At 35.9% G+C, this 18,281-nt stretch overlaps 1 protein-coding gene across 3 annotated transcripts in view; it reads left to right on the top strand.

Moving 5' to 3' along the window:
* The window catches only part of pde4d (phosphodiesterase 4D, cAMP-specific), a gene marked incomplete at both ends in the record, with an annotated part of 148,254 nt that overhangs the window by 119,948 nt on the left and 10,025 nt on the right, over positions 1-18,281 (top strand). For all 3 annotated transcript variants that reach the window (XM_079384645.1, XM_079384646.1, XM_079384644.1), the window contains 5 exons: positions 7,116-7,307; positions 7,469-7,505; positions 7,589-7,665; positions 7,823-7,872; positions 11,622-11,734. In XM_079384645.1, coding sequence (XP_079240771.1) covers positions 7,116-7,307; positions 7,469-7,505; positions 7,589-7,665; positions 7,823-7,872; positions 11,622-11,734 — 469 coding nt within the window. The remainder of the gene's footprint in view (positions 1-7,115; positions 7,308-7,468; positions 7,506-7,588; positions 7,666-7,822; positions 7,873-11,621; positions 11,735-18,281) is intronic.

The raw sequence follows: 18,281 nt of genomic DNA, 5'->3' as shown, positions 1-18,281 counted from the left end.
GTTAATGTTATATGATGAAAGTTAACTGGTTTACAGTAAATTCTCTAGAAGTTCTGACAAGTTTGGAAGTAATTTCCGCTTACATGTTTTGATAATATCAGTGGTGTCTGGAGAGATTCCACCCAGCCTGCTCCATTATGCTTTAAAATAACTGGAAGTCATTATGATTATCTAGAAACTTTATTAACGAACTGTTTAATGTATCATGTGCATTGCGTCACAGAGCGCTGTTTGACGTCTAAAGAGCTTAGTTTTTGTCCAATTCCAGCAAAAAAGTAATTAGGGATTAAATTCAGACTTCTACTAACCTCTCAGGTAAACTAAACTGTGGTTAACACTACAACTTGGTGTTTTTTTTTTTTTTTTTTATATATTGACATTTAGGAGTGCAACAGAAATGTTTCTCATAAGATTAATGTGGTAGAGGTTTTTATCTGACACTGAATTAAAGCTGCTAGAAATTTGTTGTGTGTTGCTCTATGTAACGTTTCTTAGGTTTCCATTGTTCCACTGTTTTCTGTGTTTGTGTCGTGTGTGAATTAATTACGGAGTGTTTATATGTCAGGAACAAAAACACTTCAAGATAATTACCCTCAAATGTATACACAGCGCTGTGCTTTTGGACCTATAAGATTGGTTTGTGTGTGTTTGTATGTTAAGTGTAGTTTAAGCAGGCAGTGATCTTTGTACAGGGAACAGATGGAGACCTTCACATATTGTTTATTTGATAGAGGGAAATTAGGGGAGTGAAATTAGACCACTAGGAAAGTGAAGGAGAGAGGATGGGAGTGGTGTATTTTCCTCTCTTTGTAACTGAAGACACACTAGACAAAGCAAACTGCTCACAACACTGCTGTTTGCTGATGGACTTTTCCTTATTGTGAGGAATCGAAAATTAATAAATGGTTGGATAGCAATATTTGGACAGCAATATTCAAAAAAGAGTATTTGATATATAGATATGCAATAATATCAATTGTTAATAGAACATACACCATTGATCAAAAGTTTGGGGTCAGTAAGATGTTTTTTAAAGGTGCCATAGAATGGAAAACTGTATTTACCTTGGCATAGTTGAATAATAACAGTTCTGTACATGGAAATGACATACCGTGAGCCTCAAACACCATTGTGTTACGTGACATGCTCCAGGGAAGGCAGGAAACGGGGAGTTCAGTGAAAATAAGGTTTTTAATGATCATGAGATTTCAAAATATAAAGCAAATAGCAACATAACGTTAAGACACGACAAACCAGACTAAGGAACTCAAGACTTAAAAAGAACAGGGAACAAAGGGGCAAACGAGATAATTAACGCAAGACAGGTGAATAGGAAGAATCATTAACTAAACAAGGACAGGAACTACCAAATTAGGGCAAAACAGAACTGAAAGGAAACCGACACGTGACACATTGTTTCCTCCTTCTTATGTAAATCTCGTGAATAAAAAAGACCACTGAAAAATAGGCGAATCAGAACATAACACCGACTGTTGCGTAACAGTCGGGATCACTAATAGTTACGCCCCCAATATTTGCATAAACCCGCCCATTTTCTAGGCCGGCTACCAGCCGAACCATCAGAAGTTCTGCAGGTATTGTGAAGAAACAAGCGAGGACTGGTATCTCACTCATCTTCGGATACTAAAACCAAGGGTGTCCTAATATTGGTGCGGAGGACTTTAAATATTGCACTAATCCTTCCTTCTAAGGAATCTCCCTCCTCTGCTTCAGTCATCTATCTCTTTCTTCTTGAGCATTCATACAAACCTTTATCTATTACTACTGTTTGGGCTAAGGATCTTAATGAGGATGTGCATGTTTTATTTTCCGATCAGGTATGGGGTATGTTTAAACGGTCTTCTAAAAACCCTAATCACCAAATGATTCATTGGAAATTGCTGCATAGGATTTACTGGAAGTTGACTCCAATGAAATGTTTTTATATGAATCTGTCATCTTCTCCTAAGTGTAATCTCTGTTCCCAAGGAGTTTTAGGCACGTTTTTGCATTTTTTTTGGGAGTGCCCCTCTCTCTCACCTTTTTGGACTCAGCTCTCACTGGACCTATCATATTTGTTGGGTACTGAGATATGTTTGACTCCGCACCATGTTTTCATGAATGACTTTTGGGACTTCACCTTGTCCGTCCAACAAAGATCTTTACTGTTAGCTGCTCTCACAGCAGCAAAAAAATAGCTGGTCAACCGTTGGAATCCTCCTCACACAATGGACAGACGAACCTGGACTGTGTATTTGTTGGACATTATCTCGATGGAACTCTCTACTTCTCGTATACATGGATCTAACGTGAAAACTGTTCATTCATGGCATTCAGCTTTTAATGTTGTGTCTTCTTTTCTAAAATTTTAGTAAATTATTTAATTTCTTTATCTATTAATATATTTTTATTATTATTATTTATTTATTTTTAAGTCTACCAGGGGGTGGGTTCTGAATTTGTACAGCTGCTTTTTGTTTTGTACTACTGTTCCAAGGAATAAAATTCAATAAACAGTTGTTAACAAAAAATAAACAAGCGAGGACAACAGTGAAAATGGCTTATCATTGAAATAAATGTTATGTTCCAGGCTGTGCAGGCAGGGCCGTAGCTGGGGTTTGCGAGGCACCGGTGCAGGTTGTAACAGTGGGCCCTGTTTGAAATAGTTTAATTTGTATGTTCGTTCTATTCATTTATTTGTGCTATTTACACAATGTTTAAGTTTGTTCAAGTTTGTAGGTGTCCAGGTACAGAAACCGAATAATCAAATGTAAAATAGCACTGCGTAGTCTTTACTGTAAAAATTAAATATACAGTCAAACCTACATTTATTCAGACACCTTCAACATTTCTCACATTATCATAGTTTATTTGCTATAGTTTAGAAAATGGTAATAAAATATGTCAAGAACTTAGAGTTAAACTGTGTCAGAACAAATTCATCTTGATGCCAGTTAACTTTGTTAGAATGGAACCAAAAATTCAGACAACTAAATTCAATACAGTATGACAATATTTACACAACTATCAATACTTTGTTGACCAATTACCAAGCAATGCTTCATTTTGTTCTGTCTGGGGTGTAAAAAGGTCACATTAGCAATTAAAGAAAACACTTAAGCAAAACATGGTCAGGTCAAAGTGTCTGAATAATTTTTGGTCTAAATGTTTTAATAAATTTTACTGGTAGTCCACTGTATGAATAATTTTTGGCTATAATATGTCACAGTTCACTTTATTTTGCTATACTCACGTACATAAATGAACTATAGTGTCCTGCACCCACTAGTAAAAAAAATATCAAAAATTATATCTGGTGTCTAAATAATTTTTGGTTTGACTGTGGATTAATTCTTGTTAAAACTACGAAGTAAATCAGTCGAGAGCAGTGAGTGATTTTCTTTCTTTCATTTTCTTGGATTAACATTTTTTAATAAAATATGCAGCGTTGGTAAATTTAAGAGAATATTTTCAAAAACATTAAAATAATTTCAAACCTTTGAATGGTAGTGTACGTGAAAAACACTTTTTTTGTCCAATTGTTTTTGAGACAAAACAAAATAAATATTTATTTAAAAATAAATAATTTTGGACTAATCTGTTTAGCATGTTTTGAGTTATAGATTTGCAAAAATTATATAATTACAATCTAAATATTATTGATTGATTGATTTGATATAAATAAAGGTTTTGTAAAATATTTTATTCTGTAAAATATTTTGTGGTCTGAGCACAGGTGGTTTTTGACCATGGTGGCCATTTAGAAGTCGGCCATCTTGGATACAACTTTTGTTTTTTCAATAGGAAGAGGGCCATGTGACACATCAGACTTATTGGTACTGTCACAAGAAAAACAATGGTGTGCTTGGTTTCAACGTAACTTTATTCGTTCATGAGTTATTTACAAGTTTCTGACCACTTATAAAATGTGTTCAATGTGCTGCCCATTGTGTTGGATTGTCAATGCAACCCTCTTCTCCCACTCTTCTAAGGGGGTCAGATCAGGAGACCTTGGGGGCCATTCAACTGGTCCACGACGACCAATCCACTTTCCAGGAAACTGTTCATCTTGGAATGCTCGGACCTGGCACCCATAATGTGGTGGTGCACCATAAATGGAAACCTCAAGGCCACTGGATATTTGAAATAGCTACATGATGATGTGTTTCCCTCTTTATGCACTGAAGCTGGCACGTTCCCTGAGTTTTTCCAGCAAGATGGTGCACCACCACATTATGGGTGCCAGGTCCGAGCATTCCTAGATGAACAGTTTCCTGGAAAGTGGATTGGTCGTCGTGGGCCAGTTGAATGGCCCCCAAGGTCTCCCAATCTGACCCCCTTAGACTTTTATCTTTGGGGTCATCTGAAGGCAATTGTGATACGAGATGTGCAGCACCTGAAACTACGGATACTGGATGCCTGTGCTGGCATTTCTCCTGCGGTGTTGCTATCTGTGTGTGAAGAGTGGGAGAAGAGGGTTGCATTGACAATCCAACACAATGGGCAGCACATTGAACACATTTTATAAGTGGTCAGAAACTTGTAAATAACTCATGAACGAATAAAGTTACGTTGAAACCAAGCACACCATTGTTTTTCTTGTGACATTACCAATAAGTTTGATGTGTCACATGGCCCTCTTCCTATTGAAAAAACAAAAGTTGTATCCAAGATGGCCGACTTCTAAATGGCCACCATGGTCACCACCCATCTTGAGGAGTTTGCCCCCTCACATATACTAATGTGCCACAAACAGGACTTTAATATCACCAACCATTCCCATGTTATTACGGTGTATCCATATAAATGGCTCACCCTGTATAATTTCATAAAATAAAGAGCATATAAAAATAAATGTTATATTTATATTATAAAGGTTCTAGTGATAATCTGAGATTAATCTCAAAAAAGTAAAAATGGTGCTGTTTTCAAAACTAATCACTGGAGATGTTTTGTCCCATCTTTCTAGAATCAGTGAGGCATTTTCATTTTCATGCTTGTTGATTTATTTATGATTATTATAAGAGCCCATATTCCCCTTTGTAGCGTAAGCATCAGTGCTTTTGTATGGGTTACAGTAAAAGGAGAACAGTCTCATTCATAATGCATGTGTAGAGTTGAGAGTGTGAGACGGTAAGCCGGTGCATTCCTGTGATATGACCCAAGAGAGATGAGGGCAGCACATGAGCGGGCCTCTCACCGCCAGCTCTAGTTTTAACTGTGAATAAGCCAGTTCTCAATGAAACACAAAAATAAAGTCAAGTGCCATGGCGTGTTGGGTTGACAAAGCACAGGACACAAACTCCAAATTCAGTTTTGTCCTCACACTGTGCGTGAGTTTTGTTGTTGCTGACATATTTGTTCTCAGTCAAAACAAAACTCAATCCCCCGTTTTACGTGGGTCATAAATCATTGGCCCTTTATGTGCGAGACAGTACAGTCTGCTGAAGTCACCAAGGTGCAGACTGAACCACTAATATGGATTTATCCATCCGCACTACGTTACTCGTCTGCATGGAGGTGATGACGGTGGGCAAGCGAGAATAAGACGTACAGCCACATCACCGTTCGCAATTAGGAAAATACCCAGGGCAGAGCAATTATATTAATACTCCCTGGGGATTATGGGTCAGCTTGTTGTAAGCACAGTTGGGTGGCTCTAAGGTCTAGAGAGATGAAGGTTAAGGACGGCGCTCCCACTGGGCTGGGGAAGCCCTCTAAATTGGGACTTTTTCTGGAAGAGTTGTTTTTTTATGTTTTGTTTTTTTTGCACTACAATATTACAACGAAATATAATGTTAGTCACATTACTTTGGATCAAAATTAAGTTTTACTTTATTTTTTGTTTTGTGTGTGTGTGTGTGTGTGTGTGTGTGTTTTGTTTTATTTTAAGTTGTTTTATTTTTCTGTTTTTTGCTTTATACTTATTTGTTAAATATTTGCTTTTTGTGTATATTTTTTTGTTTATTTTTTGTTTTGTGTTTGTTGGTTTTTGTTTTATGTTTATATTTTAATGTTTATTTCGATTGGTTATTTTTCATGTCTATATTTTTGTTTTGTTTTATTTTTCTACTTTTTGCTAAATATTTCCTCTTAGTTTTTTTGTGTATGTTTTTTTTGTTGAATTTTTAGTTTTGTGTTGGTTTTTGTTCATGGTTCTTTGGTAACCCTTTACAATAAGGTTTCATTAGTTAACATTAGTGAACAACATTAGTAGACATGAACTAAGAAAGAACAATACTTCTACTTCTATTTATTAATCTTAGTTAATGTTAATTTCAGCAGTTACTACTGCATTATTAAAATCACAAGTTGTGTTGTGTTTGTTAACATTAGTTAATGCACTGTGAACTAACATGAATAAATATTGAACGACTGTATTATCATTAACTAACATGAACAATGAACAATGCATTTATTACACTATTTATTAATCTTTGTTAATGTTAGTTAATGAAAATACAGTTGTTCAGTATTTATTCATGTTAGTTCACAGTGCATTAACAAACACAACTTGTGATTTTAATAATGCATTAATAAATGCTCAAATTAACATTAGCATTTAAGATTAATAAATGCTATAGACGTATTGTTCATTCTTAGTTCATGTTTACTAATGTTGTTAACTAATGTTAACTAATGAACCTTATTGTAAAGTGTTTCTTTTTTAATGTTTATTTCTATGTTTATTTTTAATTTTTCATATCTATATTATTTGATTACATGTTTATTTGGAAATGAGTCCTGACAGTTTTGTCCACAGCAGGAATTTATTTTTAATCTGGACAAGGAAAAAACACTGCTTGTATCCTCATTAGGTCTCTTGTGTCACTATTAGGAGTTACCAAATCTAAAAACAATTTATGCTATTTTTCCATAAAATTTTGTTTAAAACTAACCTAACACACACATCTTTGTAGGCTGATAATAGAAAATAGCAAACATTTGTCCAAAAAAAAGGGGGCAAATTGCAACAGTTGCTAAAATTTGTCAACAAAATGCCCATATTACTGGAAATTGTTAACTCTATCAACCTGAGTAATATGCTACTCTAACGTCCTCCAGTTATCTCATTTAACATCAGTGCTAACTGTCCTGTTGCTTTGTCTCCCCAGCTTTGATGTGGACAATGGCACCTCATCAGGACGTAGTCCCCTGGATCCCATGGCCAGCCCGGGGTCAGGTCTCATCCTCCAGGCCAACTTTGTGCACAGCCAGAGGAGAGAGTCCTTCCTGTATCGCTCTGACAGCGACTATGACCTCTCACCAAAGTCTATGTCCAGAAACTCCTCCATCGCCAGTGACATGTGAGCAAATGTCTCTTTTAAATGCAGAACTGGTTTATTGGCATACACATTTCTTTTTATTAATGTTCATGTTTTATTCATAAATGGAAAGACAAATAAGGAAAACTATAAATAGAAAAAGCTTGTGCTGTTGTAATTAGTATTGTGTCCTTTTTTTGCAGACACGGTGATGACATGATTGTTACTCCTTTTGCACAGGTGTTGCAATATTAAATGTCAATATTTAAAAATTTCAAAAATTATGAAACACAATCTAACTCATTTTATGCATCTTTTCTCAGGTTCTGGCAAGTTTAAGGACTGTCCGGAATAATTTTGCTGCTTTAACAAATGTACAACAAGAAAGGGCCAATAACAAGTGAGTGCTTTCAGTTTAAAAAAATTCACATGCACACATTTTTATCATAACACTGAATCTTGACAGAATGTTGTAAGTTTGGTAACAGCAGTCTTTGTTACTTTTGTTTGCATCATACACAATGACACATTCTTTGTTTCCTTTCTTTCTCTACCAGGAGATCCCCCATGTGTAACCCACCTCCCATCACAAAGACCTCCTACACAGGTGTCGTACCATTACTTTCTATTTTAAATATTGCCATGCCAATTTAAAAGCAGTGTTATGTTATTGTTTATATACTGATATAGTATTTGTTAACATTTTCAGTTTTTTTTTTCATTTTTGATGTGCGTTTGTTATTTTTATTACAGTTTTAAATGACTTTTTATGCTTCTATAATAGCTTTAATTTTCAGTTTAAGTTTTAGTAATTTTAGTACTTTAAAGGAAACTAAGTTGCCAAGGCACGACTTCTAATTTTCATTTTTATTTTATTTTATTTTACTTCAGCTTTTTTTTCATCATTGAGTTCACATTTTATCAGATATATGATAAATGGTAAAGAGCACTTTCTCTGAGCTTTTCGGTTTGTTTATTGTTAGGATAAGGGGTGTTTTAATTTGTGGAGAACTGTTAGGCACTGTCTGATATGAGGGATCATGTTGTCTTTGTGCGGCACCTTCAGTTTTGTCTATACCAGCACAAGGGCAACCTCCAGTCATCACATATCACAATGTCATGTACTCTGAAGCGGATAAGAAAAATTAAATAATATGTCATAATAACCTCTATGCCCAAATTAAAGCTTTAAAGATACTTTTTGCTCACTTTAATCGTTTGTTCATACTTTATAGAGCATCCTGGGATGTGACAGTGTCTGCCATAATCATGAGGCACTGTTCATTGTATTTATTAGCTTCTATTTACGGTCTATTTATAAGGTTTGCAAAGAAAAGCTTGTTTTGAGATGCAGGTGTTTGACCTAGAACTGTTGTACAGAGTGCTTGCTGGATGTTTAGCATGAGCAGATTGTTCAGCTGCAGAGATAAAAAGCACCAGTGTTATAGATTTATAATATTGATTTGTACTAGAGGCAGTGGCAGCATATGGACACATTATACAATTTAAATCCCCATGCTGAGTTTAGATGTCATGTGACCACTAAAAGTGTCAGAAGACCCTGGTGGGTGTTAAGTGTGGATTGCCTAGATATCCATATACCTTAATATAGAATAGGATGATGATGCCCGCAGCTGAAGATACGACCTGGTCACCAGAAGGCTAAAATCCCTGAAAGGGGTGATCTGTAAACTATCACCATTATAGACTTAAGCAAGACACTTAGCTTCATGTTGTCTCTCCCTAATAAGTGTGCTGGAAGTCGCTGTGGATAAAAGTGCCACCTAAATGACTAATTAGTGGGGCTTGCTATGGCATGATTCCTAAAATCATTCAGCTTGTTAAGCAGAGGGGTGATCAGACTTGCGCAGACAATAAAACTAGTGATTAATAGACTTGCATTGAAGCAGGAACCAGAGCCATATTTACAGACCAGAATGCCACAGGGAAGTGGGCTTTTTTTTACTTTGGGCCAGTAAGGAATCATCTAGCAACCCAGAACACCATAGAAATAGGGGATATCAAACCTTTTTATACTAAGGACCCAAATATAATCATAATATAATTGTGAAAAATCTGCTTCGTAAAATATAAAGCCATATATTTTAAGTGTAAGAAAAGTGTCATGTTATCAAGACAACATGTTGTTAAAAAATAAATAATTGGCATTTATGTTGTCATTGTGAATTCTTAAAATATTATCCAGAAAATATTATTAATTCAAATTAATTAGTAATAATTTAAATGTATTTATATAGCACGTTTAATCATATATATTGGTCTAATTTATAGTATTTGTTAACATTTTGAATTCACTTTTATTTTTATATTTTCAGTTTTTATTTCAATTTTTGATATGTGCTTTTGTCATTTTTATTAGTTTTAGATTAGATTTTTTATATTTCTATATATATTTAATTAATTTCAGATTTCATTTTAGTAATTTTAGTACTTTAAATAAAACAGTTACTTGCCAAGGCACAACTTCTAATAATTTAAATGTATTTATATAGCACCTTTAACCATACATATTGGTCTAAAAAGCCTCTTTTTTATTTTCTACAGACCCACTACTATGGCCGTTTGAAAACCCTTGCCACTGAAAATGCATATGAACATAAAAAAAACTAGAAAAACTGTTAAAAATATATAATCGTACTCGCATTCAGTTGCATTTTAGTAAAACCTTAGTCTAGTTGCAATTTACATGAATTCTGCTCACAACTGGAGAATAAAGATGTAATCAAACAGACTTTCACTGCATGTTTAGTTTTTATCTGTATCTTTTTAAGGTTGTTTTTTGTGATTTGTAGTGTATCTGAACAAATCCTCAAATGTTTTGATGAGGATTTCCTTGCTGATATGGTAGTGAGAGCCTGTGACCCAGATTGGAGGAATCCAGTCCAGCTTTTCACCACAGCTCTCCTGTCTATGGAGCCAGTGCCCTCTCATGGGCTGGTGTATGATGTCGCGCTAAGCACGAGAAGAATGTCATTGACGTCAGTGCAGTCTCTTTCAGAGAAAGTGGCACCCCAGCCCTGTGTGCTTCACCACACATGCAGAAAGAGAGAGAGACACACACACAGACAGGCAATGAATAAGATAATGTATGCTTTGTTAAAGGAGTGCACATGTGGCACATGTATTCTGTCTGGCTTTGTTTTCATAGTTGTTTCCAGTAACAACATGTCTAGCATAGCTGCACTGATGTCTGTTTTGTAAGTCTTTTGTTATTTTTTTCACTTATTTTTATGCCCTATTATGGTCATAATAACCTTTCTCGAAAATGCACATGCAACAGATGTTTTGACGTTCATAAATGGTACCATCTCAGCAAACTTGAAATGCTGACCACAATTTCATTACTAAATTATTTGCATTCTTTATAAGCCTAAATCATAAAGCATCCTCTCCAAGAACAAAAAACACATTGGACACCTCTAACCCTTCTCAGACTGTCAGCTGTGAAAGACCTGAGTTCCTCAGCTCCAAATCCTGTAAAGTTCATGTCATGTTTTAGCTGAAGTCCTCACTCTCCTGCATGCAGCGGCACTGGCAGGCTTTAGGCTTCTGTTTCAAGAGGAAGCTCGGCTCACGTTCGGCTAGCGACGCTCCACGGCTGCCCCGTGCTCGTGCAGGGCATCCACCGCTCTGAGAAAAGGGGGCAGGCAGATGCGAGCACCTTTGTTCTGTTTTGCGGCAGACTGGAAACAGGGACAAGTCACTCATCTGTTGGCGTCAGCCCTCTATATGCTTTGCGTTTGTGCTCATATGCGTGAATGAACGAGTATACGTGTGTGTTATTGTTATGACACTATGCCTGTGTGCTTTGTTATGGGTCGGTTTGCATGCTCCTAGGGGCCACCGCACGCTCCTCTGCTTCTTGGATGTAGACCGGCATCTGTCACGCAGAGATGGGCCTGCCCACAGCAATGACATTCTCCGTGTCCCGAGATGAGAGGTTTGACTCCGGGATCCTCGACATGTAGGACTATAGATTCTGCGGTGACTGTCGTTTTGTTTGTGAGCGGTGTGAGTGTTGGTTTGTGTGGCCCCTTTGTATGTTTTCGTAAGGGATATAGTGTTCCCTGCTTCTCACGAGATCTGACTCCCACTCCTGGTCGTTACGGTGCCTCGTTTGGATTACGGTGTTTTTGGAAACCTTGTTTTTTGGCTCAATTTGGGGCCCCATCATTCACTGTGGAGGGCTTCAGCAAAGCATGAAGAATCACCCATGCGTTCTGTCGGGATATCCCAACATGGCGGTCTACAGCAGTTTGGGCCCTCTGCTGGGAGCCTCAGTTAGACCCCTAAAGCATCTGAGATCTGACTCCTTGCCTCCTTCTCTTCCTCCAGAGGAGGCCTACCAGAAACTGGCCACAGATACCCTGGAGGAGCTGGACTGGTGCCTCGACCAGCTTGAGACCCTCCAAACCAGGCATTCGGTCAGCGAGATGGCATCCAACAAGGTAAGAATATCTAGGCGTCTTGGGTTATTTTTTGCTTTTTAGGTTTCCCTAGAATAGTTCTGCAAGTTGATGAAGTACAATTATTGTGTCTCGGGTATTCAGTTTCCACTCACAGTCACAAATGGGGCACATATTGTGGACTTGTAACTTTTTTTTTTTATTCATAAGTCAGTCAGCTTATGTAATAAACGACTAAACTGTTTAGATGATTTAGATCGTTGAGTGTCACTATATGGTCATGCTTTGGTGTCTTTTAAGCAGTGCACTGGTTGCAATAACAGCAGCAGAATCATCATTCAGGCTGCACTGCGCATGCTCGCAGTCTCCAGCAAGGCCCCAGTACACATACAGCATGCTAATCAGCCTGTAGTGTGTATCCCGTCTAGTCCACTCAGCCACAACACCTTATAAAAAAAACAAGATTTGAGATGCTTCTAATATTTCTTAGACAACCGGGCTAAAGGTCTGACAAAGGTGACCAGATATAAGTAACAGAAGCGTCAAATACTCACATTTTCATACGTCTCACTTGACCCCCCCCTCCCTTTCCCTCCTCAATACCCAGTATCCATGGAAACGCACAAGGCCTGTCAGTTTGCTTTGTTGCTTTAGCAATAGTGGCGTATCCCGTATAAAACTGCCTCACATTCGCCACGCAAGTGTTATATCCTACTGGACTGTTATAAATAACACTGTTTTCGTGTTGTTTCAGAACAGAAATAGCTAGACTGTTATGAAAAACATTTTTAGTGGTTGTGTGGAGATGTCCAGCTGCCATTGTTTTTATGTTTTTATTGTTCATATTAGCCTGGGTGCTTGAATACATTTTCCATTTCAGTGACAGAAAAACATATCTATTTCACCATAATAATTCAATTTAGATTTGTTTTATAACTCTAAAATGTAATTTTTTAGGTATAGGGATTAATCTGAAAGACAGAGTTTCAAGCAGAACTGCACATTTTTTGATCAAACAGTGATATCTGGGTAGCAAATCAGTCCAGGTACATCATTTATATAAAATATTTCAAGGCTACATATTTTCATGTGACCTTATGCTATCCACAAATAATGGTGTTTTATATTTATAAATAAACATATATATAAATACATATACATATATATATATATATATATATATATATATATATATATAGGGGTGTATACGCGCATTCGTATTGAACCGTTCGGTATGAGCCTTTCGTTTCGGTACGCATTACAAACCAAACGATTTGTTGGACAAATCCTATTACGTTTGGAAAACAAAAGAGCTTAAAATGTGTGAAATATCAGTGCCACTGCACTAAACAACGCAGCCCAAACGACGTAACAGGCAACGTGCTGTCGGCCCAGTGATAACCTCCCCTTGCTGGGGTGCGTCGAAAGACGATGATCTTGTATCGACGATAGCCAGAGACATTGTCAAAAACATAAATTATTGGCAATCTTAAGAGGATTTGGCATTTCCAATTAATGTAGGCTTGTTACATTCTTATTTTTATTAGGTTTATTATGAAGCATTAACACTGCAGTCTTCAATAAAAATCAAAGAAATAAAAAGCTTTTATTTCAAGCACCGACTTTATAAAACAACCTGTTTCTTAAATTATTTTTTTACTATGTATGGGCCACAAGAGAAATATTAAGGGAATAAATGAAAAACATCTATAGGCTATACCGTTATCAGCATATGTTGAAATAGATTCATCTCTCTTTGTCTCTGAGATAATATGCGGTGTCTGATGTCGAAAGCTCCGTCATTACTCCGTCATTACGTTTTTACTTTCACTTTCTGCTTATAGTGAATTGACTTGAGATTAAGACGTTCACCAGAATAAATCTTGCGCAAAGTTTGCACGTGTGCAAACCCTGGTGCAAATGCGTGCTTGTGTGATATCCATTGGCTCGCCTTCATGGTTTAAAACATAAATATTTCCAACATTGCGACATAACCAATTGCCCCGCCCCCCGTATCGAAAACGCACCGAACCGTGACACCACTGTGTCGTATCGAACCGAACCGTGAATTTTGTGAACCGTTACACCCCTAATATATATATATATACACACACACACATGTACACACACGCATATATATATATATATATATATATATATATACATATACATATGAAGAGTTAATTTGCAAAAACCGATAACTTTATTTTTTTTCAGAAATCACATTTTTTTATTGTGCATTCCAAGTAATATCAATCAAACTGCAGTTGGGTTGTTTTGATTAAGTAATAATAACAAACAAATACAGGTAATTTACAAAATTAAAGTTCATTGAAAGTATGTTTTTTTCATATTAAAAGTTTGTTTTATAGCAAAACTCCAACAGTCCACATTTCATGTTTTTGAGTAAAAAAACCCACTCGTTTAATCTTTGTAATCTCCTGAGATGATAATGTAGATGCTTGACAAACGTTGTTGTTGTGATTATAGACTGTATGGATGTGACATGCAGCTTTTCCCTCACCATTGTAACGCGCTGCTTTTGCAAGGCTCCGTGAAAACGTTTCAGCTTTTATTTTCCTTTTACGCCCTGAGGAAGATATCACAGGTGCATCAAGTTCATCGAAATTCATCCTCGATCACTTTTAGTCAGCTTTGACGAAACTCCTCGCAGCTTGCACGTTTTTTCAAAGAGACAGTAGCCTTGTCACCTGAACTGAACAGCGCGCTGATTCGCTAAAATGGACTTATCGGCTTCTGTTCAAAAACAACAAGGCTTCTGCAGTAAAATGTGAACTCGCAATGCCTTGGAAGTGGACAATACTGGCATTTTTGACAAATCGTGTTTAGGGTTCAGATCACGCTGTATGTGGAGAATAATGCACGGCAATCGGCTCTTTTTTTTAAAAGTGGCATTTATCGGTGGCATTGAACTCTTCATATATAACATCATTATATCATTATCATAATATCATTATCGTTATATATAAAATATATTAATATATATATAAAAAAATATATAATATATATTTAATTGTAATAAAATATATTACTGATTTAACAAAATATAATTTCATATTTTTATATTATTATGTAAAATATTATTTAAGAAATATTATTTAATAATTCTATATGTTCTATCTTTTTATGTAATGTATATTATTTCTATTGATAGTATGTTTATCTGTTATATTAAACACTACTATATTAACAGTATACTACTACAACCAAGTTGGTTCAAAGTCAAAATAATGCTCCAGTAAAAAGCATGTTATGTTACTGCTTTGTTTTAAATTTTATTATTATTTGAATTTAATGCAATTTTTGGTTAGTACATATATTATTATTAATAATAGTCATTTTTATTGGATTATTTTGTGTTTTATGTAATTTTACTGTAAGTTCATTTTGATTACTTTTGATTTCATTTAACCTGCTTTCATGTAACTGTTGGACAGTGTCACTTTAGGAAAATACATGCTATCTGATCTGGTATTTTGTAATATTGAATTTGATTTATTTTTGTATTGTTGATTATTTGCTCATCTGAATTGCATCTGAGAAATGTCCTTTTTCAAAGCTGTGTGTGTGTGTTATGGATACTGAACACTTATGCATCATTGTAATTCAATGGCTATGTTGTGCTCAATGGCTATGTTGTTGCTGTTTAGTCTGCTGAAATATTATATGTGCAGTTTATATTAGAATAAGAATTATGTTATTTTGACCTCAACATTGTTATTTTACATTGATATCATCAAACCTCTTGCAAGTTCAGAAGAAATAATGAATGAACGTTGCTTTTGATCTACAAGGCATATTATTAAACCAGAGGGATGGATTCAGGAACAAATCATTATTTAGGCCTCTGTCCCAGAAAACACATTTTCAAGGAATCACAGCTACAAATTGTGTGATATCTTTCCATTTTTCGCTGGGAGACGTGTTTTAACACCCTCTAGATGTTCCAACAATAGAAACACAGTCACCTCTGTCTGCACAGACCCCCAACAGCCTATTACCGTCGGCTCATCTGCTCCAGTAAAGCTGCAAATTACTCAGCATCCCACTAGTGGTACACAGGGACCAGAAGTGTGAAATAATCCTTGGCCATGTTCTGTCAGCTCCACTGCCTCAGCTCTTTATTTGCTGCCGTGCTGTACGTATTTCTGCCACCGGCTCTGTCCAGCTCAGTGTAAAGACACAGGTTTTGGTACAATACCTCAGTGATATGTTTCTTAAAATGTACAAGGCCTACAGGTACTTTTTTAGTCACTTGCTCTCTGGGTACAGTGTGGTTTTGGATAGTAGTCCATTGGAAGTCTATTACGCAGTCATCATACATTTGGTTAAATACTTCAGGCCCTGACCATATATTTATGTTATATTGCATATAGATTGCGGTTTTTTATGACTTGAACATTTTAGTATTTTTCTAAGTTGTCTGAAGTTTTGCAAATTTAACAGAATTCTGCTGATATGCAAGGATAGGAAGAAGCATTATTATGTATATAGCCATCTTATATACAGTATTAGCATTTTTGTATTTTTATATTCATAATGTATATGTTTAAAATGCATATTTTATCATAATTACAGTGCATAAAATACCTAAATTTTAGTTTTTAGTTTTTTTTGCAAAAATAAGTGAATTTGCCAATTTGACAGAATTCTGCTGATAAATATGAAAGAATTGGTAGATGGTACATTGGCAAATTGGTACATTTATTATGTTTATTGCAGTCATGGAGCAAATTAAAACTTGTACATTTGTAAATATATATATGTGTATATACAAATTTTTTATTTGCTCCATGACAGCTATAAATGAATTAAATCAATAAAATTTAATATAATTTTATTATTTTCTTACATTTATATTTTATTTTTTATTAAATGTAATATACAGGTGTCACTTTTAATGGTCTTGCCATAGGGCAGGGCTAGTAAAAAGTTACAATTGGGCCAGTGAAAATGTTTTATTGTTTAGCCCTTAGAATTATTATTTTTTTCCCCAGTAACAATCAGTAAAAGAATAAAATGGCACATTTCCCGGCATAGTTTTTGCTTTATTCAAGGGCTCATTAACAATTTACCAAGACAAATCTAGCATGGCGTCATCGGTTTGTTTTGTTCTTGTTCATATGACATATGTTCTCCATTGACTCCCCTCTGTGGATTTATGTGAATGAACTTCACTGAATATTTTATGAGTCTGGCTGACACAATGTCCACTTCCAAACCTCACGTCATGTCATGAAGATTACCTCACCTCTTCACACATACACTCGCATCTGTCCACACACACATATGCACATATTCAAACATGACGTGAACATGCATTAATCCAAACCACACATAATGACTGTGCCCTTTTGGGGAGCTATCTGCTGTGTTAAATAGCTCTAGTACAAAGAAACACATCCTCCAACTGAGCTGCAGACATTTAAAGGGTGAAGTGGGAGGGGTCCTGAGGAGGAAAGCACTCCCAGAGGATTTACATGCGAGCTCAGCTTGGCCAATCGGCTGCAGCGATGAGCTCATTCTAATCTGGAGGAGCCGCCTGATTGGCAGGGCTGCAGTCAGAGGCTCTCACCTGAAGGATTGTGTAAACGCAGCCTTATTTGGAAGCTGTTAACTGGGCATATTTTCCTTCCAAGGTGCAGACATTTTTCAGTCTATTTGGTTTGAGTGCGCAGCTCACAGATAGATGCTGTCAGACAATGCCGTGGCTTCTTCATGCCCTCTTCTGTCTAAGATGGAATCTTGCCAGGTTTCTTAACAATGGAGTCGGCCATCGCAAGGAATGCCTTGGAATTTCTGGACTTTTCAGATGGGGTTTAGTGTAATATCATAACCTTAGTTCAGGAGGATTACAAAATAAATAGAGCTTTGAGATCCTCTCGCTGAGCTGTTTTTGTTCGTCTTACCTACCAGCCAGTGTTTTCTAATCTCATCTGCTATCTGGATTTACTCATTCAAAATGCCTGAGGCAAATTATTTGCTGTCAGTTTCTTGGGGATATATTAAGGTAAGCTAATTAATCATGAAATACTGTATTCTTATATTGGAATGTGGTTGGATGGGCTGCTATTGTTTATTTGAAACTGTATTTATTAGAACTAGCTTTTGGCTGATCACACTGAGCTTTCAATATTGGGGTTCGTTATTTTATGATGTTTGTTTTACCTGTTTTTTTTTCTTTCTGTGATATGGCTTTTTATTAGTTGTTACTGTACAGCACATTGGTCAACCTTGTGTTGTTTTAATTGTGCTATATAAATAAATAAAACAAACAAACAATTACTGGTGTTCAGTATGTGGTTACATAAAGAAACATGATATCTAACGACAGGTATCTAAATGAATGGATTTGTTAATGGTATTTTTATGTTTAGATTATTTATATTTAAAATCTGCATTTCATCATAATTACAGTTCTTAAAAACCTACTTTTTTTTAAAACATTTTTTTCTATTCTATGCCTTGTCGCTAGTTTTTGCTTTCCTATTTTTGTTTAGGCTGTATCACTATTTGAACCAAACTACTATAAAAAGCACCAGCACATCATGTGCTGTCGCTGGGCTGT

The sequence above is a fragment of the Barbus barbus genome, assembly GCF_936440315.1.
Source record: "Barbus barbus genome assembly, chromosome: 29".
NCBI lineage: Eukaryota > Metazoa > Chordata > Actinopteri > Cypriniformes > Cyprinidae > Barbus > Barbus barbus.
The sequence above is the reverse complement of the archived record's forward strand: the minus strand, read 5'-3'. Positions and strand labels throughout refer to the sequence as shown.